This window comes from Elgaria multicarinata, chromosome 1, assembly GCF_023053635.1.
Source record: "Elgaria multicarinata webbii isolate HBS135686 ecotype San Diego chromosome 1, rElgMul1.1.pri, whole genome shotgun sequence".
In the NCBI taxonomy this organism is placed as follows: Eukaryota; Metazoa; Chordata; class Lepidosauria; order Squamata; family Anguidae; genus Elgaria; species Elgaria multicarinata.
Window position 1 is genome coordinate 96,072,592 of NC_086171.1, and position 25,222 is coordinate 96,097,813.

The 25,222-nt window shown below is 43.8% G+C and overlaps 1 protein-coding gene across 2 annotated transcripts; it reads left to right on the top strand.

Moving 5' to 3' along the window:
- Positions 1 to 6,039: 6,039 nt before the first annotated feature.
- PRKAB2 (protein kinase AMP-activated non-catalytic subunit beta 2) lies at positions 6,040 to 24,549 on the top strand. 2 transcript variants are annotated; one of them, XM_063133311.1, is made up of 8 exons: positions 6,040 to 6,136; positions 10,346 to 10,514; positions 11,236 to 11,402; positions 17,878 to 17,971; positions 21,467 to 21,587; positions 21,678 to 21,811; positions 22,123 to 22,191; positions 22,827 to 24,549. In XM_063133311.1, the coding sequence occupies exons 1-8, from the start codon at positions 6,069 to 6,071 to the stop codon at positions 22,902 to 22,904; spliced, it is 900 nt and encodes a 299-aa protein (XP_062989381.1). In that variant the 5' UTR covers positions 6,040 to 6,068; the 3' UTR covers positions 22,905 to 24,549. The 2 variants fall into 2 exon arrangements, with proteins under 2 accessions (XP_062989381.1, XP_062989388.1); XM_063133318.1 differs by having other exon boundaries at positions 6,132 to 6,140.
- The last annotated feature ends 673 nt before the right edge of the window (positions 24,550 to 25,222 follow it).

The window sequence follows — 25,222 nt, forward strand, 5'->3', positions numbered from 1 at the left end:
GCGATTTCCCCCGGACCCAGTTTTGCCCTCCTTTTTATGGATTTGTCTGGGCAAAACCAGTCATATGGTCACCCTAGCCTAGTGTAGCCTGACCATACCCACTGGGGAAGTCTGGACCCTTCTGAGAATATAAGGCCTACTGGAGGAATCGGCGCTGAGGGGCTACTCACTGGGAAACCAGGGGTGCCCTGCCTCAGTTGTGGTAGGCCTTGTTTCCCCGGGCCCAGCCTTCTGCAGGAAATAGGAAGTCTTGCAAGACTTCCTGTGAGACTTCCACCTGGCTGGCTGCGCAGAAGCAGCAGTCAGCATAGGGCGGTGGCAGTAGCAAGAGTCAGCATGGGACGGGACAGGACAGGAGCAACAGCAGCAGCAGGAGAGACCAGGACGATGACAACCTAGGCCCAGCAGCACACCATGACCCAGGCCCAGGAGGTCCCTTTGCCTCAGCCACGGGGTGGGTCTGTGGGCAATGGCTCCGTTCACTGCCTGGCCAAGGCGGCTGGGCCTGGGCTAGGTCAGCTGCAGCATGGGTGGCTATCCTCTGGGGCGCAGGGTGGGTGGGCAGGTGGCTCCGTTTGCTGCCTGGCCCAGGTGGCTTGGCCTGAGCTGGGCCAGCAGCAGTGCAGGTGGCTATCCTCCGGGGCACAGGGTGGGTGGGTGGGTGGGCAGCACTCCATTTGCTGTCTGGCCTAGGTTGGGCCAGCTGCAATGTGGGAGGCTATCCTCCAGGGTGCGGAGTGGGTGGGCACAGCTCTGTTTGCTGCCCAGCCCTGACTTCGTTACTCTGGGTCTGCTGCTTTGAATAAGTTTGATTTGTATCTCTGCAGAGAGGTGAAGCCTGAAATAAAATGGGGGTGTCAACATATGTTTTATCTGGAAAGGTGGGAGAGGGGGGGTAGGAGAAAAGCAACTAGATCCTACTGAACATTTGGTCAGCTCCAATTACAGCTCTTTGGATGGAGTGGCAGCTAGAATGGGAAGAGGAACTGCACATGCGACACCTAATTGCACACTTGGTTCCTTAGCCAAGTAGAAATATTTTATTTGTTTTAGTTATTGCATTTATATTCTGCCTTTTTTCTTTTAAGGAATAAAAGGTGGCATACGTAATAATCCTCCTCTCTATTTTGTCCTCACAACAACCACCCTGTGAGGTGGGTTGGACTGAGAGTCTGTGAGTGGCCCTAAGTCACCCAGTGGGTTTCCATGGCTGAGTGGGGACTAGAACCTGGTAGTAGTTTTGTCTTTATACTTTTAGTTCTTTTCTGATGCCTCTTTTTAGCCTCTGCTGATTTTAATTGTTGTTGATTGTGATGTTTTTAGCCATCCTCTGTGGTATGTGGTTGCTTGAGTTGTTTGTGCCTACTTGCTCTGTAGTGCAAAGGAAGAAGTGGTGCTAGAAGACAGTAATTCATTTTTTTTTAATAATGCATTTGTGTCCCATAGACCTTCCCCTCCAATTTGCTTTGATATAATTGACATGATGAGCCCCCGATGAGCCTTGTCTGGTGCCAACATTGTTATCTTTTCAGCGCCAGGTCAAGTCTTTTCTCTTCTCTCAGGCATTTTAACAGCATTTAACAACGTTAAGTTTGTTTTTAATGGGCCCCAGAATTGATGTTTTTAAATGGATACTGTTTTTATACTATTTTTATGTTTTTTATGGTTTTTAAAATTTGTATACTTTTTAATGTTTACCATTTTTAACTGTTGTAAACCACCCAGAGAGCTTCGGCTGTGGGGTGGTATATAAATGTAATAAATAAATAAATAAATTTTGTAACAATTGCTAATAATTGTTCATTCTTCTTAAAAAATGTTTTAAATATGACTGCTTTCTGGATTTTGGCGTGGATATATTTTGGTAGGCCCAGTTTCTGAAGGTTTTCTGTAAAAATAGATATGATGTGATGCTGGTCACTGATGCGACTAATGGAATAATTGTAACTTTTTCCTGTTGCCATAGTTCTTTAACTTTCATAGCCAGTGGTGCATATTTCTCTCTCTTGTCTTCTTCCTTTTCCTGCAACATTTTTGTCGTTAGGTATTGCTATGCCAATGAGGTATGTGTGTTTTTCTTTGTTATTTTTGACTGTTATAGCTGGTTGAAATTGAAACAAGCTAAGAGGTGCTAACCTTTTAGTCCATTTTGTTCCATGGCTAATGTTTGCAGGGTAATAGTAGTTTATAATCTTTCTGACTGTTAAACTATGGTCATCCAGTGAAGGATTTGCAGTCAGAAAAGATATTTGAGGGAAGGTGAGACTATCACACAGAGTATAGCAAAAGTACAGCAAAAGCTACAAAAGCAGGAATGAGTGAAGTTAATTTCAGATACATTGAATATCTCACTTGTTCTTTATTCCAGTGTTTTTAACATTAAGATCTTATGTAGAACAGGTTTGTCTTAACTGTGTGCTGTGAAATCAGATATGTGACCAAGGCCATATTTGGGTAGGAATGCCCCTTTGGGGGCTGGACATGTTGGTGAGCATGTCCCCTTGGGGGCTGGGCATATTGGTGGGCATGCCCCCTTGGGGCGGCCATGTTGTCCTCCTTTTGGGTTTCCAAAATATAGTCACCCTAGGCCCTAGTGAAGAATCCAGGAGGCCAGGAGGACACAACTAGAAGGCCTGAGAGACACTAAGTGAGTCCTGGGAAACTGGTAGGAGAGTGCAGCTCTCCAGATTTGTTTTGGAATTTGGAGAACGTACTTGGGAAGGAACCACAATCTAACTGCTATTCCTTTTTTCCCATACAAGAAAAAGTGAACCACACCTATTGGTCTGGACAGCAAAAAGAAAAGAGATGAAGGAGAGGGGAAAAAACTCAGGGTGAAAAGGGGAGGCAGACACTAGATCAGTTTGGATGGGGTGGGCGGTGAAAAGAAATAAAGAAGTTGGCAGTGGAACAGGTGGTGCAGAAAATGACCCAGTTGATGCACACTGCTTTGTGAAAATGTCACAAAGAAAGCAGGCGGTGTAGCAGGAGAATCTGAAAATGGGTTAGGTGGTTTGATGGTGCAAGCTGAAGCGAACATAACTTCAGATAAGAAAAATTAGACAACTCATCTAGCTCTGATCCTGAGATTCATGAAATTTTATCTAATGATCCAGCCACCTGGGGACATCTTGATAGGTTGCAAAGAGATCTAATCATGTCCAAGAGCCTACCATGCAAATCAGGAATCTTCCAATGTGATTCCTCTAAATGTTAATTCCTACATCTATTTTCGACAACACTCTGCCAAACGGGACTGTGAAAAGGGACTGGATCATTTGACGCCATGAAACAACTGGCTAGTTTTGCTTTCCTTGCTGCCTGTTCTGAGATCTGAATAAAAATTAAGACCTTTATCATTCCAGATTCCACCATAAGAGTGCAAATGATAACTGGAGGAAACTGTATAACAAAGTGAAGAGTCTAGTCATCTTCAATTACAGTAGAAAGATCTTGTAAATGTTCTTGGTGGGATCATCATTGATAATGCTTTTGAAAATGCTATATATTTAGAGAAGGAAAAGTGGTGTAAAGTGTTGAAAGGTTGACTTGACATTACCATGTTCCTCACAGAGCAAAATTTGCCATTCTGGGGATCACATTCTACCTTAGAGCATGATGTCTGTGGGCTGTTCCTTTGTACTGTAGTCAGTAAATACAGTCAAGTATTTACTGCAACCTTGATACTGTTATTGGGCATTGAATGGCTGAGGTCAGTGATTGGGCAGGATATGCTGAACCATTTTATCATGCTCTCAGTGGAGAATTCACTTGCAAAATGTTAAATTTATTAAAATTATGTTAATTGACTTTGTATTTATGAAGGCAAGAAATGCTTTGCTTAAACCAGGGCAGGATCTACACTACTGCTTTAAAATGGTTTATAACAGTTGTGAGAACTGTTGGGGCCCAGGACACACTCTATATACAGTTTTCAAACCATTTTCAAAGTGTCATAGATCTGGCCCTGTACCGTATTTCTTCGATTGTAAGACGCACACTAATTTCAGTACCACCAACAGGAAAAAAAAACCTAAGACACACCCGTGATTCTAAGACGCACCCCATTTTTAGAGATGTTTATATGGGAAAAAAGTGTGTCTTAGAATCGAAGAAATAGGGTAATTCCCCTTGCACCTAAACAGATAAATTATTCCAAACTTTCACCATATTTTGGTCTTTACTTCCTAAATTTGTGACGTAAATTTAATAAATTCTTCATTTGCTATTAACTTTTCTCTGAGGTAAACTGCTATGGAAAGTCCCTAGTTTCTAGGGTAAGGAAGAGCTGCACATGAGATTTCTATGTCATGCATGTGGTCTATGCATGCAAGAATTCTCACATGTGGTCCCCCAGTCTTATACACAAAGTCATGGGTTCTTGTAAGGGCCCCCCAACATTATACCTACCCCAAGCCCCATAACCTCTCTGGTGACCCTCTCTATACCTAAAATGTTAAATATCAATGTGGACACAGATATGAGAATATGAGGTGTGTGGTATGGAAGGAGCAGCAGTGGCAGCCCCCTGACAATTCCTCCATTGGAGGACAGGAGTGTGTATTCAAAGACACCTGTCCTACATTTCCAACATTAGCTTGCTGCCCTAAGAAGTAGTGGAGAATGCTGTCCCATCACCTGTCTATTCAGGTGCCAGTCCAGTCTGCTTCTGTAGGTGGAATGAGGGCGTGCCATCTTGTCTTTCGCCTAAGGTAGCAAAATGTCTTGAGCTAGCCCAGCCACTTGGTAAACCAGTGTAAGACCAAGTGTGTGTGTGCACGCTCACGCGTGTGTGAAGACATATACAGAAGCATGGCTATCTCTTCTCTGCAGCATGGTAACTCACTTTCACCAACACTACTAAGGGTCTGTGGAAGGATTACATGAAGGACAAATATGGTTGGAGTATACTTTCATATGACTAACCTTAAAAGACAGACAACTTATTTGTTATTTAGGGTGAATTATTGATTGATCTTGGCCATTAGTCAGGTTGTAAATAAGAGATACTGCCAAGAACACTCTGTGGCTTTTGAAACCAGTATTTTTGTTCCTTAAGATATGTTGTTGCCAGTTCATAACATTGTGTGTTGTAAACTCAGACATGTGACCAATAATAATAATAATAAACAATAATATTTATTATTTTGGGGCAACATTTGGAGCTTTTTATATCTGTTCCACCTAGTTATGTGTATCTGGTGAGTTTGGTTGACTTACCTCATTGGGAAGCTGCTGTTATGGCCCATTTTGCGCAATACGGGTTTTGCCTGCAATGGGCATCGGAACGTGGTTTCGGGGCAACAATTGGAGCTTTTTATATCTGTCACACCTGGTAATGTGTGTCTGGCGAGTTTCATTGACTTACTTCATTGGGAAGCTGCTGTCCCGGCCCGGTTTGCACAATATGTGCTATGTGTGGAACAGGTATCGGAACGGAGTTTCTTTAGACTTATTTATTTCATTTTTATACCACCCAATAGCCGAAGCTCTCTGGGCAGTTCACAAAAATTAAAACCACAATAAAACAACCAACAGGTTAAAAGCACAAAGTTTTGTGGCTTATTGCATCCCTGCCATGGAGTTATGCTTGACATGTGAGTTTGGTTGATATCGCTTGTTCAGAAGTGGCTGTTCCGGCCATCCTATTCTGATCTGGATGTTGTTTGGGGAGTTTTTGAGTTAATAGTGATATAATACTGCAATGGTTTTAGTCCTAAAATATTGTTCCCAAGTGTTGCTAACACATGCCACTGTTTTTGGTATGTTTTTTTTTAAAATATAATGGGGTCGAATCGGCCTGTTCCGTTCCGTTCCGGCTTTTACACCGTCCCCGTCCCCCAAAATAACGATGTCATTCCAGCCCTCCCCGTTGGATTCCGCTCCAGCTTTTACACTGTCCCGTCTCAGAGGTTGAGAATCCTTTTCTAATCGGAATAGAAAGTGACAGGGCTCCGTGGCGCTTCTGCCGGCCTACCTTTATTTTTATTTTAAAAATTATATTTCTTTGGGGCGGGCTTGTATTGCTCGGCGCCGAGGGGTGTAAACGGGAGAGGGTTGTGCTGCGCATGTGCAGCCTTTCTAGCGTTGCCATTTTGGTAGGTGGTGCCCGGGCAGGACGGAGGCGGCTCTGCAGGTGAGTGGGGTGCGCCGTGCCCCGGCCCAGCCCGGCCGCGGGTGGGGACGAGAGAGGAGGAGGAGGAGGAGGAGGAGGAGGAGGAGCCGCTGCTGCTGCTGAAGCGCCTCGGCCTGCGCCGCGTCGGAAACACCCTGCGTGGCGGGGTCGGGGTCTTGTGTGTGCCGCCACGACCTGCGTTGTGATTGCGTCGAGCCCTCCGGCCCCAGGCCAGCATCCGCATTCCACGGTGGCTGAAATCCAGCGGTGCCCTCGGCATGTGGTGCTTAGTGCTCGTGTGCATATCCCAGGGCTTGTTCTCTTACCCCAGCCCAATTAATACGTTTGTCGTGAGAATGATTAGAGAACGGGGGAGGACCATGTGCCCTGATAATTGATAAACAGAGTCGACGTTCCTCAGAAGTCCTACCCAAGAAAGAGCTTGTTAATACTAATTGCACCTCTTAAGGCTCTTAAGGATAGATCAGGAGAAAGGGCCTGTGGAGGTATGCTTGAGCATGAGGCCCTCAGCGTTTGACTTTTGAACCTGTTTTCAGCTCACAATAGTGGGAGATAGAAATGACGAAGAATGCTTTGGGCATGTACAGAATGCTTCCTGTTCCCCATCCCTGAATAATCAGTTGACTTTCACACAGTGGGGAAAAGGTGTATGACTTTAAAGCAATTCTGAGATGTGGCACCTCACATTTTAGAAATGAAATAAACACTTGCATGTTATTGTGTGTGTGTCAAAATGCTGATTTGTGTATATTTGCAAATGTTTGGCCTGCACTGCAAAAATGTATTTTTGTTATGGCAATGGAAGAAAAAAAATGACATACACTCCAATAAATACTTGTGATTTCCACTGGCTTCCTATCATGTTTGCTAAATTAAATAAATGTAAATCTAAATAGGTAGTGTTTTTTGCAGCTTGTAATAAGTTGAGATGAGTGTAAGGATGAAGTCAGATGAAATTTTTGTTTTTCAATCGTCCTGTCTCATTCATGGAATTTGATGGGGACCCAAATGGCTAACTTCTACTTATAAACTTCCTGTTTTTCCCCACTGCTTCTTTCATCTTTTTTCTTTCCACACATACACAGACTATTAAGGATGAAAAGACAGAATAGCTATCTTTTGACTGGTAGCACTAGGATCCAACTATCTGAAAGTGCCCCAAATGTCGAGGCAGAAACTAATAATAATAATTAATAATAATATATTTATTTCTTATCCACTTCTCTCTCTGGATCAAGGCGGGGAACAACATAGAATACAAAAATATAAAATACATAAAGCTGATTAAAACATAAAAAACCACTACATTGTTAAAATAACAGCCAGACTTCTAAAATTTGACTGGGTAGGCCTGCTGGAAGAGATCAGTCTTTATAGCTTTTTTATATTCAGAAAGACTGTTGAGTTGGCAAATCTTTTCCGGCAGGCCATTTCACAGTCTGGGAGCAGCAGAAGAGAAGGTGGATTGTACAGAAGGCAATCCCACAGGTAACCTGGACCCAAACCATGTAGGGCTTTAAAGGTAATAACCAACACTTTATACTTCACCCAGAAACTAATTGGCAGGAAGTGTAGTGATTTTAAAGCTGGTGTAATATGGTCACCCCTAGATGTACCGGTGACCAACCTGGCTGCCATATTTTGCATTAGTTGAAGTTTCTGGACTAGGCACAAAGGTAGCCCTATGTAGAGTGCATTGCAGAAGTCAAGCCTTGAAGTTACCAGCGCATGCACTACCGTCTTTAGGTCTTCCAACTCTAGGAAGCTGGTGTATCAGCCAAAGCTGATAGTAGGCACTCCTGGCCATCACATCTATCTGACCAGTCATTTGGAGCAACGGATCCAGGAGTACCCCCAAGCTGCGAATGCAGTATTTCAGGGGGAGTGTAACCCCATCCAGAACTGGTTGACACACCTTCAAACCCAGGTTGGGGCCTTTGTCTGGATTCAGCTTCAGTTTGTTTTTCCTCATCCAGCCCATTACTGCCTGTAAGCATTCATTCAGAGGAGACACACTATCCTTAGCTGACGCTGTTGTCGAAGGCATAGAGAAGTATATTTGGGTGTCATTGGCATACTGATAGCACCCCACGCCTCCGGATGATGTCTCCCAGCGTTTTCATGTAGATGTTAAACAGCATTGGAGATAGGATAGCACCTTGTTGTATGCCATACAACAGCTCCTTTGAGGAGCAGCTATCTCCAAGCATCGCCCTCTGGAACCTTCCCAAGAGATAGGACTGGAACCACTGAAGCACAGTGCCCCCAATTCCCAAACCTCCGAGGCGTTCTAGAAGGATACCATGGTCGATGGTATCGAAAGACGCTGAGAGGTCCAAAAGCACCAGGAGGGACACACTCCCACTGTCAATACTCAAGCATAGATCATCCACTAAGGCAACCATAGCTGTCTCAACTCCGTATCCTGCCCTGGAGCCGGTTTGAAATGAGTCTAGGAAATCTGTATCATCCAAAACTGCTTGGAGTTGGAAGGCAACTGCCTTCTCAATCACCTTGCCCCAAAACGGAAGTTTTGACACTGGTCTGTAGTTATTAAAGTCCAGGAGGTCCAGGGAGGGCTTTTTTTTGGAAGCGGCCATACCGCTGCTTCTTTTAAATCTGGTGGAAAACAAAGACTGAAACCCTAATACAAATGTTTCGTGCTATTCTGGAACATGCCAAACAGGTTTGCACGTGGCCAGGCATTGTCCGCTCTTCCAAAGAGGAGGGCAGTATAGGGCAGCCCACTCCTAATTCTCTGAGAATCATGAATGTCTAAAATTAATAGCATTTCAGTCAGAGAAGGGTCATATTTAACTGTCTGTGGCAGTCTGATTGAAAACATCCATTTTTACTCTGTAACAAAGGGAGGGAAAGTTCCTTTAAGAATTGTTGACAATTGCTTAGCTTTCATTGGCATTTTTAGGAGGAGACAAAGCCTCTATCCACTGTCTTGATATGTTGACTGGTGTTACAGAGAAAAAGATCCGGCATTGAATTATTTCTATATGCAGAAGAGGCAGTTGAAGCAAAATGGATTTGTTAATTACACTGACCCTGAAATGATGGTTTCCTGGTCCCTTGACCACATTTAGGACCTGCAGTGACCTGGCATTGGTTGAAACTAGCTGGTAAATGATCAATATGTGCTGCTGGTTGTTGTGTATTCCACCTTCTTTTACATCCATGCATGTCCCAAGTGCCTGCTTGGAGAATTCGAACCTGTCCCTTTAATTCTGCCCTGCTCTTTTTCTTGGAAACAGGATTCTTCCTGGCATCTCTCCTCTTGAGCTATGTGGTTGAGGGCTTCTGAACAGCTGACATCTTCATTCTGAGTTTCCTTGGTGTGTGTTTTCTTCTCTGTGTAGTCTTCAAAGTGCTCTGGAAGTTTGCAGAGTGATAGAAATGGACAGTTATTGAAAGACCCTTTTTAATGTCAGTCCATAAAAATAATTTAAATATGCTAGATGATACTGGAAGCACTGTTTTGCTACGTCTTGATGAATAGGAGTCAATTGTGTCTTAAAATCAAAGTAACATTTGCTAGATTTTGGCATAGTGGAGGAGGCTGTTCAAAAGTACTTGGTTTGCTCTTGCCACTGGAGAAGCATCTAAAGGAGGTGCACAACATTGGGTATGTACTGGGGCAGGGACTGCACATGTGTGCACACCCACCCACACAGATTGACATATAATTCGCAGTTTACTCTTACACACCACTCACTCACTCAAATCCAACTCCTTCCCAACAGTATTTCATAGGCCTGGCACCTGCTTTGATCAGATAAAGCAAACACTCTTGTCAGAAACCTCAATTCTCAAATGACATTGGCTGCTAGCCCTTTTCCTTCCTTCAATCCACTCCCTTACTGAAGGATCCTAACATCTCACATGGACCGTTTTCAGAAAAAAGCCAGGAAAAAGGGATAACAAATGCTCTATGGTTCCTGCCATAGAAGCCCTTTCTTAGAGTGTTTTAGGAAGCAGGCAAGCACCTTCAAGTTTCCTAGGATGCTCCAGGAATGAGGCTTCCATGGCAGGTGTTTTTCCTTTTTCTTTCTTCGCAGGGCCGGCAGACAAGGCATACTTTTTGCACCTATGATCTAAAGGGAGTATTTCTCCCTGGTTCCTTTGGGTCTAGAGGACCAAATTATGTACTGGAGAGTTGTAATTTATGTGTAGTTTTTTTCTTTGTCATTTGTTTTGCAGTGCTATCATGGGGAACACCGCCAGTGAGAGGGTGTCTGGGGAACGCCATAGCTCCAAGTCTCACCGCTCAGATGGGGCCAGCAGCACCCACCATGCCAAGGATCATTCACACAAAATCATGGTTGGCAGTACTGATGATCCCAATGTCTTCAGCACCCATGACTCCAAGGTATAGGCAGGCCTGACCCAGTGTTCTTTCAGGGCTGGTCTGCCAGTTTGAGTTGGATTCTGCTTGTTGTCATCTTTTGTGTCTTGCTAAGTACATTGGCAATGGTGTGTCATTGTCAGTTAATAGCATTGTAGTTCCAAATCCAGCATCCTGCTGCATAATAGGATCCCCCCCACACTGTATAACTCACCCTAGTTAACGCATATAATGTAGACCCTGTTGTGTCTACAATACGTAACCAGACTGTGAAGTTTACTGTAAGGGCAAATACCAAACAAACAAACAAACAAACAAAAAACAACCCATATAGGGTTACATCTAAGGTTAATTCTACTTAAAGTAAACCCATTGAAATGAATGAGACTTAAGTTAGGCTAACACTGGATACAGCCCAAAGCGGATTACAGTCTTGTAAGGTCAGTGTTTAGATTGTCTTTGGCAGAGAGCCAAAAGTAAGAGCCTTACTTTTAACACTGTAAGAAATAAGCCCCCTAACATATTGGACAAGAGGAGAACATGTAGATGTTAAGCCCTTGTGGCTGTGAAGCCTGAGCAGGATTTGCTGTTCCTGGGGAAGAAAGGATTCCACTTTGTTGAATGGGTCTAAAAGAATCTTGGATACATGCTTATTCATGTTCTTGATTACATGATGAGATTTCTGTTTGTGGTCTTGTGTACTGGAGGATTAGGTGAAGATGCAACTCTTATCTTCCTATTGCAGCTTCCTGAGGAAAAGGGTTTTGTATCATGGCACCATGACTTAGATGAGTCAATCAAGCCAACCCAGCAGGCTCGGCCCACTGTCATCCGCTGGACTGATGGAGGCAAGGAAGTCTTCATCTCAGGATCGTTCAACAATTGGAGCACTAAGATTCCCCTCATTAAAAGGTGAAGAAGGGTGATGTGTGACTTCATCTTGGCTGAAGCTCACTGTGTGTGCATGTACTGGTGTGTGTGGGGATTTGTTCCTCCCCTGTTCTACAAAGAGCAAGCATTGGCTAAAAACGAAAAGCTCAAACTAAGGCTGTAATCCCAGTCATAATTTGGAAGTCAATTCTACTGTAATGAGTCAAATACCAGAAATAGAACTTCCATAGCATCCCATTTGACATCAAAAGTCATTTTTCTTTTTTCCCTTCCCCCACCCTTTTTTTGATGGAGTAGGTTCACACATTTAGTCGTGAGTAATCAAGCAATGAAAAATCAAGTGAAACACATATATACAAAATGCCCTGGCTTTTCGTATGTGTGGCGATACCCACCTTTCTGTGCCTTAGAGAAGTCTGGCTTTTTATGTCTAGCGAGTGCGGAATGTTTGACTGAGTGGGTGTGGCTGATGATGCTGTGAGAGAGGGGGAGGGAGGAGTATAAATAGTTGGCTAAGGGGATTGTGAGTTTAGTTTGAGGTTTGGTTTTAGTCTGGGAGCTTTAGTCTGTCTTGTGCCTCATAGGAGTGTTTGGTGTGTGAGGAGTGAGAAGAGATAGGATTTTAAGGGACTTGGGATTGTTGTTTTAAGTATAAAAATAAGCAGGTTTGATCCAAATTGAAATACCAAAGATCTGTTAAATTTCAATAAACTTTACTTTGTGTTCTGTTTCCACAAACCACACATCAGCTCGCATTTATTACCTGCTATATTACACGGTGTAAAAACATCTAACAATACACCTGCAATTCAGTACCTCAACAATATAACCTATTTCCCAAAACCCTTTACCTTGTTCCCTCACATATAGGGGAAAGGTTGGGTTGTTTTTACCCTTTCCTCAGGCTTTTCAAGAGGTGGTGCTTGGCTTGGGAAGGGTGTGCCAGGCAAGGCCTTCTCTGTGAGGTCGGTGCCGTCGCAGTGCGCTGTTCACTTGATTTTTCATGGCGTAAAAAATTTAGTCACCACTAAATTTGCAAGCTTACTCCAAACAAAACAAAAACAAAAAAGTTTTGATGTGGTGCCAACGTGAGAGTTTTGGATTCTAGGACCACGGGCTACGCTACTTGGAACATGGACTGCTGGCAAGGGATGGGTCGCACCTCACAAGGGCTGGAAAGAATGTGTTCGGCCACAGCACGAAGAACTTGATCAGGAGGGCTTTAAACTGAATCTTACGGGGGCGGGAGACGTAAACTTCGAGGCAACAATGGATGAAGGCCAATGCACCACAGTACAGAGAACAGCTCCAATAGTGCCCCAAAATAGTGTCCGCAACAATGTAGGAACAAAGCCAGACTATAATACACATGGTCTTCGATATCTATATACTAATGCCCAGAGCATGGGAAACAAACAGAATGAACTTGAACTCTTATTACATGAAGGCAAATATGACTTGATAGGTATAACTGAAACTTGGTGGGATGACTCCCATGACTGGAATATAGCAATTGAAGGATATAACTTGTTCAAAAAGAACAGAAGAAATAGAAAGGGAGGTAGAGTTGCGCTATATGTTAAAAATACCTATCCTTGCACAGAAATAAAGGCAGATCAGACTGGGAGCCCCGTCGAGAGCGTCTGGATTAAAATAAATGGGCAAGGAATAAAAAGAACATGATAATCGAAGTCTACTACCGACTACCCAATCAAGGAGAAGATGAGGACGAAACTTTTGAGAAACAAATTGCCAGTGTTTCAAGGAAGTGTGATGTAGTCCCTGATATTTGTTGGGTGACCAATACCGCCAAAAGCGTTGCTTCCAAGAAATTCCTGACATGTGTGGGTGATAACTTTCTCCTACAGAAAGTGGAGGAAGGAACTAGAGGATCGGCAATCCTTGACTTGATATTGACCAACAGGGATGACTTAGTGGATAAAGTGGCAGTTACGGGAACTCTAGGGGAAAGTGACCACGTCATACTTGAATTCTTGATTATGAAGGAGACAAAAGTTGAGTGTAGCCATACACGTACTCTGGATTTTAGGAAAGCTGACTTTAATAAACTCAGAACTATAATAAGTAAGGTCCCGTGGCAAGTGAGCCTAATGAGAAAAGGAGTGCAGGATGGGTGGGAGTATTTAAAAAAGGAAATTGTAAAGGCACAGTTACAAACAATTCCAACAAAGAGAAAAGATAGAAGACAACAGAGGAAACCAATGTGGCTCCACAAAAAGCTTAGAGATGACCTGAAAACAAAAAGGGATACATATAGGAAGTGGAAGGAAGGCCAGGCTACAAAAGAAGAGTACAGACAGGTGGCGCAGAAGTGCCGAAATGGCGTCAGGAAGGCTAAAGCTGAGAATGAGCTGAGGTTAGCGAGGGATGCTAAAAGCAATAAAAAGGCTTTCTTCAGATATGTGAGTAGTAAAAGACAGAGGAAAGAAATGGTGGTTCAGCTGCTTAATGAGGATGGCAAATTGATAACAGACGACAAAGAAAAGGCTGAAGTGCTCAATTCCTACTTTGCCTCAGTCTTCTTCCAAAAGCGGGTCTATGACCCCCCCTGGAGAAAGTGAAGCACAAGTTGAGGGGGCAGGATTGCAATTTGAGATTGATAAACAAATGGTCAAAGAACACCTAATTTCCTTGAATGAGTTCAAATCTCCAGGGCCCGGTGAACTGCATCCTAGAGTAATGAAGGAGCTAGCGGAAGAACTCTCAGAACCTTTGTCTATTATCTTTGCAAAATCATAGAAGACGGGTGAGGTGCCGGACGACTGGAGGAGGGCTAACGTTGTCCCTATCTTCAAAAAGGGCAAAAAGGAGGAACCTGGGAACTACAGACTAGTCAGTCTGACATCCATCCCTGGGAAAATTCTGGAGCAGATTATAAAGAAGTCAATCTGTAAACACCTTGAAATCAATGCGGTGATCACTAGAAGCCAACATGGATTTGTCAGGAACAAGTCCTGTCAGACTAATTTGATCTCAGTTTTTGATTGTGTAACCTCCCTTGTGGACTGTGGGAATGCTGTGGACATCATATATCTTGACTTCAGCAAAGCTTTCGACAAAGTGCCCCATGACATTCTGATTAACAAACTAGCTAAAAGTGGGCTAGATGGAACAACTATTAGGTGGATTCACAGTTGGCTACAGAATCAGACTCAGAGAGTACTTATCAATGGAACCTCCTCAAACTGGGGAGAGGCAACGAGTGGGGTACCGCAGGGCTCAGTCCTGGGCCCAGTGCTCTTCAACATTTTTATTAATGATTTGGACGAGGAGGTACTGGTTCCTCTCTATTCGGCCCTGCTTAGGCCTCATCTAGAGTATTGCGTCCAGTTCTGGGCTCCACAATTCAAGAAGGACGGAGACAAGCTGGAGTGTGTTCAGAGGAGGGCAACCAGGATGATCAGGAGTCTGGAAACAAAGCCCTATGAAGAGAGACTGAAAGAACTGGGCATGTTTAGCCTGGAGAAGAGAAGATTGAGGGGAGACATGATAGCACTCTTCAAATACTTAAATGGTTGTCACACAGAGGAGGGCCAGGATCTCTTTTCGATCCTCCCAGAGTGCAGGACACGGAATAACGGGCTCAAGTTAAAGGAAGCCAGATTCCAGCTGGACATCAGGAAAAAGTTCCTGACTGTTAGAGCAGTATGACAATGGAATCAGTTGCCTGGTAAGGTTTTGGCCTCTCCTACACTAGAGGCCTTCAAGAGGCAGCTGGACAACCATCTGTCAGGGATTCTTTAGGGTGGATTCCTGCATTGAATAAGGGGTGGGACTCGATGGCCTTGTAGGCCCCTTCCAACTCTGCTGTTCTATAATTCTACGATGTTGGATGCTTTTGAAAGCTCTATTTCTAGTGCTTGACTCATTCACACACACTTATTATAGTTGATGTTTATATAGCACACTTCAAATGTTCAAAATGCTTTACATGCTGTATCTCAGTAGTTTTTACAACAGCCTGGAAAGGTAGGCCACTATTATTGCTAGATGGTGGCCCGAGGCAGTGCGCCTAAGGCCACTAGTCAGTTTGAGGCAGATTTAAACTGGAAATTTCCTAGGCAGCACAAGCTATACCAGCTCCTACCAGATGACTAGCAGCAAGTGATGAACATTAGTTATATGTTTTATTAACAAAACAAAAATAAACAAAGGCACAACTTTATAATGGGGGGAATAAGATAGATACAAGCTACACAACCATTTACTTTGGCTTAATGTAGTTGATGGTTAATGTCAGAGGCTCCAAAACATTTATTACCGTGTGCATTGTAAGAAAATGCAAGTCCATTGTGCAGAAGCAGTAGGTTTCTGATCTGCCGTTTCAAGTGGGTATAGTTAGCGGTCAGAGTCCCTAAACAAAGACTTGTGTCAAAAGTTGTAATAGCAAATCTGAAGCACAGAAGTATTTGGAGGACAAATATGTATCCTTTGAACCTCCCCAACAAAGATACCTGAAAGCCAGAGTGAAGTATTGGTGGTTTCACCCCTAATCAATTTCAGGCCGTCTCTGTTGAGGCAATTTAGATGCTTCATTAAAAGTGTTTTTCATACAAACATGTGCACAGAAGAAGGGGAACTGGTGGCAAATGGGTTGGGTATCAATGCACATCGCAGGGATTTTGAACATGATAGTTAGTTAAAATGAGTACAGGCATTATTGCCGTTGCCAGGGAAGACCATTCTCATTTTGATGAATGAAATTGCATGTTGGAATCTGAATTTGCAGCCTTGGTGCAACAAGGTAATCTTTTTCTCTGCTCCCTGCAACGCCTTAATCGCCTTCTGAACTTGTTCCTTATAGCTGCTTGGTCAGGAAAAGTCTTCATTTCTATAATTTACCTAGGCATGTGCTAAGTCTTCTTTCTTCACAAATATATATGTGTGAACCAGCACTTTTTCCCAGTTAAATATCGTTAGAATTTGAATGAAAAGGTCATATTTGCTAATAATGTGGCCCATTTGATTCCGCCCCCCCCATGTCTCTGCTTGCTTGTTACAGAACAAGCCATTGCAATGACAGCTGTCACCGAAGGGCTTCCAGTGATTTGTCATGTATTCTGCCCTGTTAGTGGCCTCTGCCCACTGTGCTGTTAGTGGCCTCTGCCCACTGTGCTGTTAGTGGCCTCTGCCCACTGTGCTGTTAGTGGCCTCTGCCCACTGTGCTGTTAGTGGCCTCTGCCCACTGTGCTGTTAGTGGCCTCTGCCCACTGTGCTGTTAGTGGCCTCTGCCCACTGTGCTGTTAGTGGCCTCTGCCCACTTTTCAAAAACAAGTATTTTGTGTGTGTGCAGAGAAACGGACTCTGCTGGGGCTTGCAGGAGTCAGTCCTGCAAGCTCCAGCTGAGTTGGACTACTCCTTCCCATACTACTCTGTCCAGATCGGGGCATGAGCAGCGCAGGAAGGAACTTGGCCAGAGCTTACAGGAGGTGGCTCCTGCAAGCCCTATCTGAAAGGTGAAGGGGAATCTCTGTGTTACTTCCAGTTCCTCTCTCCAGGGGCTGGGTTTGGGGAAGATCCTGACTTTCTATGGCCCAGATTGGGTGGTTCCCCTCCCCTGTTCTTAACCATGTGATGCGTTATGAGCCTTTCTTACATTGATCCTTTGACCTCCACTCTTGGTAGATGCAGAGCAGGGCAAGTGGATAGGAATGAGTAAAAAATGGGAGCTCGGGAAGCAGCAGCTAGAAGGAGAAGTTACTTAGTTCCTCCCTGTTGGATCACTGCTTGAAGCAGCTGAATAGACCCCATTGCCAGCTTGGGCTCCTAGGCCTGCACCCAGAGTCTGGTTGCCTGCCTGGACACAGTAGCTCTTTCATTCTGCCTTCCACAGGCCATCTAGAATCTCTGTGCGTTTACAGCCCTGACCCCTCCTTTCCTCCCTCTCCCCCTTACTGTCAACAACAAAACACTGAATCTGATATGTAGGCTAGAGCTGCTGTGGCATTAGAGGATAAGTGGCAGCTGCAATTTGGCACTTCGCTGCTTACCCCAGGAGATGGTTGATAATCTCCTCAGGCGAGTGGAAGCATTACAGAGCCACACTTAATTCTTCTCTGCACCTTTCTGCAAATTCTTGTGCAGTGTAGTTCACTTAAATTTGGAGTAGTTTCCTGTTTGATCAACGGGGGCTTTTTCAAGCTAGAGTGCTTTCTCTGTTATTATCCCTTTCTTATATCAGACAATTTTTGGTGTCTGCAACTTCCTGCATCTTCTATCGCGTGCGCATTTTAATGAGCCAATGAGAGCCTCCCTCTTTCAATTCCTGGATTAATGAGCCAGCCTTGTAAAGTCCTGTTTGCAATTGCAGCTATTTAAATTGGTCTTCATTCTTTCCTTTTGCTTGACTCCTCTTGCTGTTTGTGTCCAAGCTAGTCTTTGAAGATGCCCCTTTTCTTGCCTAGATTTATGGGTGGTGGGTGTATGAGATTGTCAGGTGCTGTCTCTCACTGTGCATCACTGCCTCTTCTTTTAGCCACAATGACTTTGTTGCTATCCTGGACCTTCCTGAAGGTGAACACCAGTACAAGTTCTTTGTGGATGGCCAGTGGGTACATGATTCCTCTGAGGTAATTCCTTTCCTCTTTGTGTCTAGTAGGCCAGGAGTGCCTACTATCAGCTTCAGCTTATATGCCAGCTGCACACCTTCCTAGAGTTGGAAGACCTAAAGACGGTAGTGCATGCTCTGGTAACTTCGAGACTCAACTTCTGCAGTGCTATCTTTGTGCCTAGTCCAGAAACTGCAAAATATGGCAGCCAGGTTGGTCACCGGTACATCTAGTGGTAATCATATTATTCCAACTCTAAAATCACTTCACTGGCTGCCAATTAGTTTTCGGGCGAAGTATAAAGTGTTGGTTATTACCTTTAAAGCCCTACATGGTTTGGGTCCAGATTACCTGTGGGATCACTTTCTCCCGTACAATCCACCCCCACACACTTAGGTCCTCTGGGAAGAATTTACTACAGTCAGTCAAAACTAGGCTGACAGCTGTTACCCAGAGGACCTTCTCTTCTGCTGTTCCCAGACTGTGGAATGGCCTGCTGGGAGAGATTCGTCAACTTAATAGTCTTTTCAAATTCAAGAAGGCTATAAAGAATTTATTTATTTCTTTATTTCTTTATTTATTTATATTTATTTATTACATTTATATACTGCCCCCATAGCTAAAGCTCTCTGGGTGGTTTACAAAAGTTAAAAACAAATTATTTCTTATTTCTGAATTTTAAGATATTTGACTGTTATTTTAATATTGTATTAGTTTTATGTTTTAATCAGTTTTATGTATTTTATGGTATTTGTATCTAATGATGTTCCCTGCCTCGATCCAGAGGGAGAGGCGGGTAAGAAATTTATTATTATTATTATTATTATTATTATTATTATTATTATTATTATTATCTCGTGTTGCTGAGAGGCCATTCTGCTCCTTGCCGTATTTTTAGGTGAAGGATGTCAAAGGGCTGGGATGAAGGGGGGGGGGGGCGGGGTTGCCCTTGTGCCTCATTTCACTGAGCCAGAATTCCATAGTGCAAGTTGCCATTCGTAGGTAAGTGCATGCTGTGTGGCTCTTGGCAGTGACAAAGGACCAGTGGGAGCTCCAGTTCTTGTATCATCAGCATAATAAGGTCCTTTATTGACCACTCAGCCATTCTAGCTTTTTTTGGAAAAAATAATTGGTTCTTTGACGCCTTGTTTTACAGGATAAAATTCATGGCAGTTATTTGGTCTCTGAATTTATGTAGTGTTTCTTTACGTGTGTCTGTGTGTTTGTTTATGGTAATTCTGACTAACGTTTTTATGTAGTGGAGAGGTTTTAATTTAAAGAGTTCTATTATTTTGCATGTTAATTTATTCGGGGGTTGATAATCTGACTCTTGCATTGCTTATATGTTATATCTCTTAGTATTGATGAGTTCGCATTGTTTTTTACTAGCTGGTTAGAAGCATCTGGGCCTTGCCTATCTTTAATATATATAATTTTATTTTAGTATTGGGGGTGTGAAAAGCAGTTTGCTATGAATAAAACTGAGGGGAATTGATGAGTGAGATTCCTGATGTTTTCAGGTGAGATACTGGGAGTTTAGTACTTAGAGGGTTTAGAATTTAGCAGGGAACGCTTATCAAATTTGCAGATGACACAAAATTGGGTGGGATAGCTAATACCCTGAAAGACAGAAACAAACTTCAAAGTGATCTTGATAGGCTGGAGTGCTGGGCTGAAAACAACAGAATGAAATTTAATAGGGATAAATGCCAAGTTCTACATCTAGGAAATAGAAACCAAATGCAGTTACAAGATGGGGGATACTTGGCTCAGTAATACTGCAAATGAGAAGGATCTTGGAATTGTTGTAGATCACAAGCTGAATATGAGCCAACAGTGCGATATGGCTGCAAGAAAGGCAAGTGCTATTTTGGGCTGCATTGATAGAAGTATAGCTTCCAAATCGCATGAGATACTGGTTCCTCTCTATTCGGCCCTGGTTAGGCCTCATCTTGAGTATTGCATCCAGTTCTGGGTACCACAATTCAAGAAGAATGCAGACAAGCTGGAGCGTGTTCAGAGGAGGGCAACCAGGATGATCAGGGGTCTGGAAACAAAGCCCTATGAAGAGAGACTGAAAAAACTAGGCATGTTTAGCCTGGAGAAGAGGAGATTGAGGGGAGACATGATAGTACTCTTCAAATACTTAAAAGGTTGTCACACAGAGGAGGGCCAGGATCTCTTCTCTGTCATCCCAGAGTGCAGGACAGAATAGTTGGCTTAAGTTACAGGAAGCCAGATTCCGGCTGGATATCAGAAAAACCTTCCTGACTGTTAGAGCAGTATGACAATGGAACCAGTTACCTAGGGCATTCAAGAGGCAGCTGGACAACCACCTGTCAGGTATGCTTTAGGGTGGATTCCTGCATTGAATGGGAGTTGGACTCGATGGCCTTATAGGCTCCTTCCAACTCTGCTAGTCTATGACTAAGTACTCAGAGTTTACTTAGAATTTACAGAAGAATTTTTGAATCTTCAATTTTACCTGTTATTTTTGTAATCTTTACAACAAAGACATTAGGGTGACCAGATGGAAAGGAAGACAGGGCTCCTGTATCTTTAACAGTTGCATTGAAAAGGGAATTTCAGCCAATGTCATTTGTATGCATGTAGCACCTGGTGAAATTCCCTCTTCATCACAACAGTTAAAGCTGCAGGAGCCCTGCCTTCCCAACTAGATACAAAAATTGACCAGATACAAAAGCATGTGAACAGATTTTTTAAAAAAGACTGGGGAAATGAAAAGGTGCCTGGCTCCAAACAGATCACAAAGTGGGCACCAGGCAAGCTTCCCTGTTACAATTATTCCAAAGATGGGAGCACTACAGATACAAAAGAGGGCAGGGCTCCTGCAGCTTTAAGTGTTGTGATAAAGAGGGAATTTCACCAGGTACTGCCTACATAGAAATGACACCTGCTGAAATTCATTTTTCTATACAGCTGTTAAAGATACAGGAGCGCTGTCCTCCTTTTTATATGGTCACCCTAAACAACATGGTGGCCAGGTGCAAAAGAGAACAGGACTCTGCACCTTTAATGGAAGCTACAGCAGCTGAAATTCCTTCTCCTATACAACTCTTAAAGATGCTGGAGTCCTCTTTTGAATCTATCTTCCCTAAACAATTCTGTAAGGTAGGACAGTCTTATTACCAATTTAGTCCTCATGTTGCAGATGGGGAGCTGAAGTTAAGCAAGAGAGAGGCTTACTAATGTCTCATAGTGAGTTCGTGGCTGTGGAGCTTCTGACTTCTTCCTATACCAGCTCTCCAGTAGGAAAGGCACAGCAATATGAAGCAGAGGCAGGCTGGAATGTGAGCAGAATTAGGATGAAAGGTTTAGCCAGCATGTATACATTCAGCCATTGTCCTGTGGGCTCATCATACACAGAAGGTGTTACCAGGACAGGGTAGGAGCACTTCTACATGGGGGATGCAACTTTGCTGTGTATATGGATGTTGCGAGAGGTGGGGACATGACATGTGGGTGTGGCATGAACCCTTCTGCATTTTGTTTCAGCCCGTGGTCACCAGTCAGATGGGGACAATTAACAATATTATTCATGTCAAGAAGTCTGACTTTGAAGTGTTTGATGCTTTAAAAGTGGACTCCCTGGAAAGTTCAGAAATTTCCTGCCGAGGTGACCTTTCTTGTCTTGCTGATATGAATATCCAAAATGATTGTGTGTGTTTTTGGTTATTCTTTCTCACGCTATCTTCATTTTTAATAGACCTTTCTGGCTCCCCTCCTGGAATTTATGGCCAGGAAATGTATGTATATCGGCCAGAGGAGCGTTTCAAATCCCCACCAATCCTTCCTCCCCATCTCCTCCAGGTCATACTTAACAAGGACACTAATGTTTCAGTGAGTACCAATCCCTAAACTATCTACAGTAAGAGTGTTCAACTGGGTGAATGTTTCTTTTGGGTGTCCTCCTGAATTTGGGGTGGTGGTGGAGGCTGCACTGGGGGGGCTGCATGCTGCCCACCCCTGCTCTAAAAGAGGTGATTACAGTGATTCATGGGTCTTATTCAGCCCAGAGCATCTGGAGCAAGGCAGTTCATGGCTGCCTTCTGTAGGGTATGCATCTGTGGCTTAAATTTCAGACATGTGCAGCATCCAGTGTAAGAACGAGGAACATCTCCCTAGGTGACACTTCCTTCTATTCCTTTCAGTGTGACCCAGCCCTCTTGCCTGAGCCAAACCACGTAATGCTGAACCATCTCTATGCACTCTCAATTAAGGTAAGGTAAGGTAAAGGCTAGTCAGCCTGCATTGGCTTACATGTGGAGAGGGGCCTTTTCCTGTTTCTCCTCCTTGGAACTTGAAGCTACCTGATTGAACACCTCCATCCCTCCTCTCCCATTTCTGCCATACTCTGCACCATCTTGCCAATTCTATGCTTTACTTGGAGGTTACTGTCTGATCCAGGCTTTCAACATTTAAGAACCTCAGTAGGAGGGAGGTGCTCAGAAAAACCATGAGCTCTCTCATCTTTGTGGGGAAACTGACATGTGAAGACACTCCTAGTACCTGAGGCTGATTTCATGGTCTCTATTTTGTGGGCTGTTCTGTGTCTTTGTATTATGAACAACCGCGGCAGTGGCATTGTTGTCTCCTCTCCAATATTCCACTTTATTCCACATGCTGCCCTGCTTGTGCATTGATTCTGTCAGTGTCTTAGTTTGGAAATAATTTGGGAGGGAGGGAGGATGAAAAGACAAATGTGCAAGAACTCTTAATTGTAAATTAATTGAAGTCTCTTCATTCCCCCCCTCCTTGCAAAAGAAACTCAGAATTGCTCTCCATCACCTGCTGTCTGCAATTAGCAACCTGTCCTCACCTGTGATGCTAGTAATATTCCTCTTTCCCCCTGCAGGATGGTGTCATGGTGCTCAGTGCTACCCATCGCTACAAGAAGAAATATGTTACTACTCTCCTCTACAAACCCATCTGAGTCAGGTCCTACTCATTCCTTTGGGGACAGAGAGGCTGCAGATTTGTCTGCACACCCCAATAGGCCGGGCAGACAGCTTCTAGATTCTTTTGTCAGAGGCAAAAGTTGTGTATAATCCCAGCCCCATCTTGGTTTTTCATGCTAAGAACTTGTTTTTCTGATGACTTTTTCTGACATAGAGCTTGCACCCCTTAGTTGCACAAACTAGTTGAACCACATTTTTGGGTGCATTCTCTCTTCTACACTGCAAACTATGGCAAAAATGGCTCCCTTTGGGGGAAAGTTAAGGAACAAGATAAGAGGCTTGAGTCCCTCTTCTTGTTGGCTTATCCTGCGCACCCTTTTGCAACCCTCTCCCTGCCCAAGAGTTTTTGAGGAGTGGCGCAGCATCAAGACACAGACAGGCACTTCTTTATTTCACCTAGCCTTGGCAGAGTCACCTGCTTCCTGACTTCATGTTATAGTTGTTTTTGTTTTTACATGATGCCTGTGGCTGGGCACTTTACAATTAGGGTGGGGGCGAGGGCAGAAGATGCCCAGAGAGGGGAGATGTATGTATATTGGCCAGATGGTGATGTAGAATTGGTCCAACATATGGCCACATGGAGCCTCCAGATTCAGGTGTGGTATGCCACGAAATACCAGCTGGCTTAGATGGACCTCTGCTCTGATACAGCAGGACTGCACTTACATTTTGAATTGCAGGTCCTTTGTACGTGCAGCATTATTGTGAAAGTAATTTCAGTGTGATGCAATCCCACACTGTAGGGTGTATGTGTTTTCCTGTGTAGTTGTTTTAATGTGTACCCTGTGAAGTGAAATTGCACCATTCAGAAGCTGCCTTTGTACTGTGGTACACACATGTGAAAGGCACCTTGAGTCATGCTCACTCCTATGGGGAATGTTTCCACTCCCAAATAACAATACCAGCTATGGTCTGCAGATATGTGCAAACGAATCTTCCACCTTGCTGAATCAGACTCCAGCCTGGTGCCCCTGGGAAGCTGATAAGCAGCAGAAACTAGTGACCACGTTCCTCCATTGTTTGTTGCTTCAAGTGAATCAAAGGCATGCAGCCTGGTAACTGAAGGTACATGGTCTCTCAGCATGGAAGTTCTCTTTCAAGCTGTCATGGCTAATAAGGACTTGATAGCCATGTCCATGGAAGATAGATCTGCTTACACAATCCCCTCCCCGTATTTGACTGTATCTCTGACCACTAGCTGCCTATTACTCCCCTCTGATCCAATCATGATTAAGCCTAGCCCTTTTTCACTGTAAGAAACATTTCCACGAATGAAGCAGGCACAAACCCTGGTGTCAGCAGCCAAAAGAAGTGTTTGATTGAGACTTGATGCCTATAATAATGCAGGAAGGAGTCTGGTCCATATTCACAGGACACTAAACCTTGGAATGGAAAGGGCTGTCCTTTCTCTGCTTCAGCCTTTTGACAGGGGTTTGGTGTCATAAGACTTCTTTGGGGCTTTTCCTCTTCTCTTTCTCCTCCCCCCAAATCCCCTTTTTCTTTCCTTCCTGGCCAGATTGAAAGATCCGGTCTTCTACTGCCTTGTTCTTAAATTGCCTGCTTTAGTTACTGAATTTGCCTTGGGATGAGTTGCTGCCAGGGATCATCTTACACAGTTAAGATGCTGCCAGGGAGCATCTTACCTGTTACTTGGCACCCCTGGGTGAAACAGTCACTCCAAAGCCTGAGAGCTGCATGTACCTCTTCTCAAGGGCTCAGATTTCCTCTAGATGACTGCATAATCTTGTATTGACTGGAACTGCTTGTACTGTGTAGCTTGCATGACTAGCCTGGCTCAAAGTGTCCCTCCAGCTGGAAGGCAATGCCACAAGGACAGAGATAGTTAACTTCCATTAATAGAGATGAAATTAAACCATTAAGCTAGTTATTTCCCATCCAGGTGCCCAATAGCCTTAGTGGCATGAAGAAACCTCTGCTTCTGATAGAGTGACAGGCTCTTCCTGCATATTTTTAGCCCTCTCAGCTGCTGGGCATATGGTCGTGGATTTGTAGGTTGCTTTGTCTTAGTATCTTTTCTAATGTTCTTAATGTTTGAGGCGGTTCTGAATATGAGTATACTGGGTGCTTTAAGGAATATTTTCCTCCAGTATGAAGGTGGTATGTAATCAATGAAGTCTAGGCTAGCAGTCCTTAAGACTGGATTTTGAAGAGAGAGCTTAAAGTGCAGAAGCAGGATGGGAAGAGCTGCAGTGGGCTGAGATGAGCTAAGCAGTTGAGCAATTTGGGTAACTGCCCAGGAACATTCAGGTTAAAAGAGCCAGAGGCTGGCCAT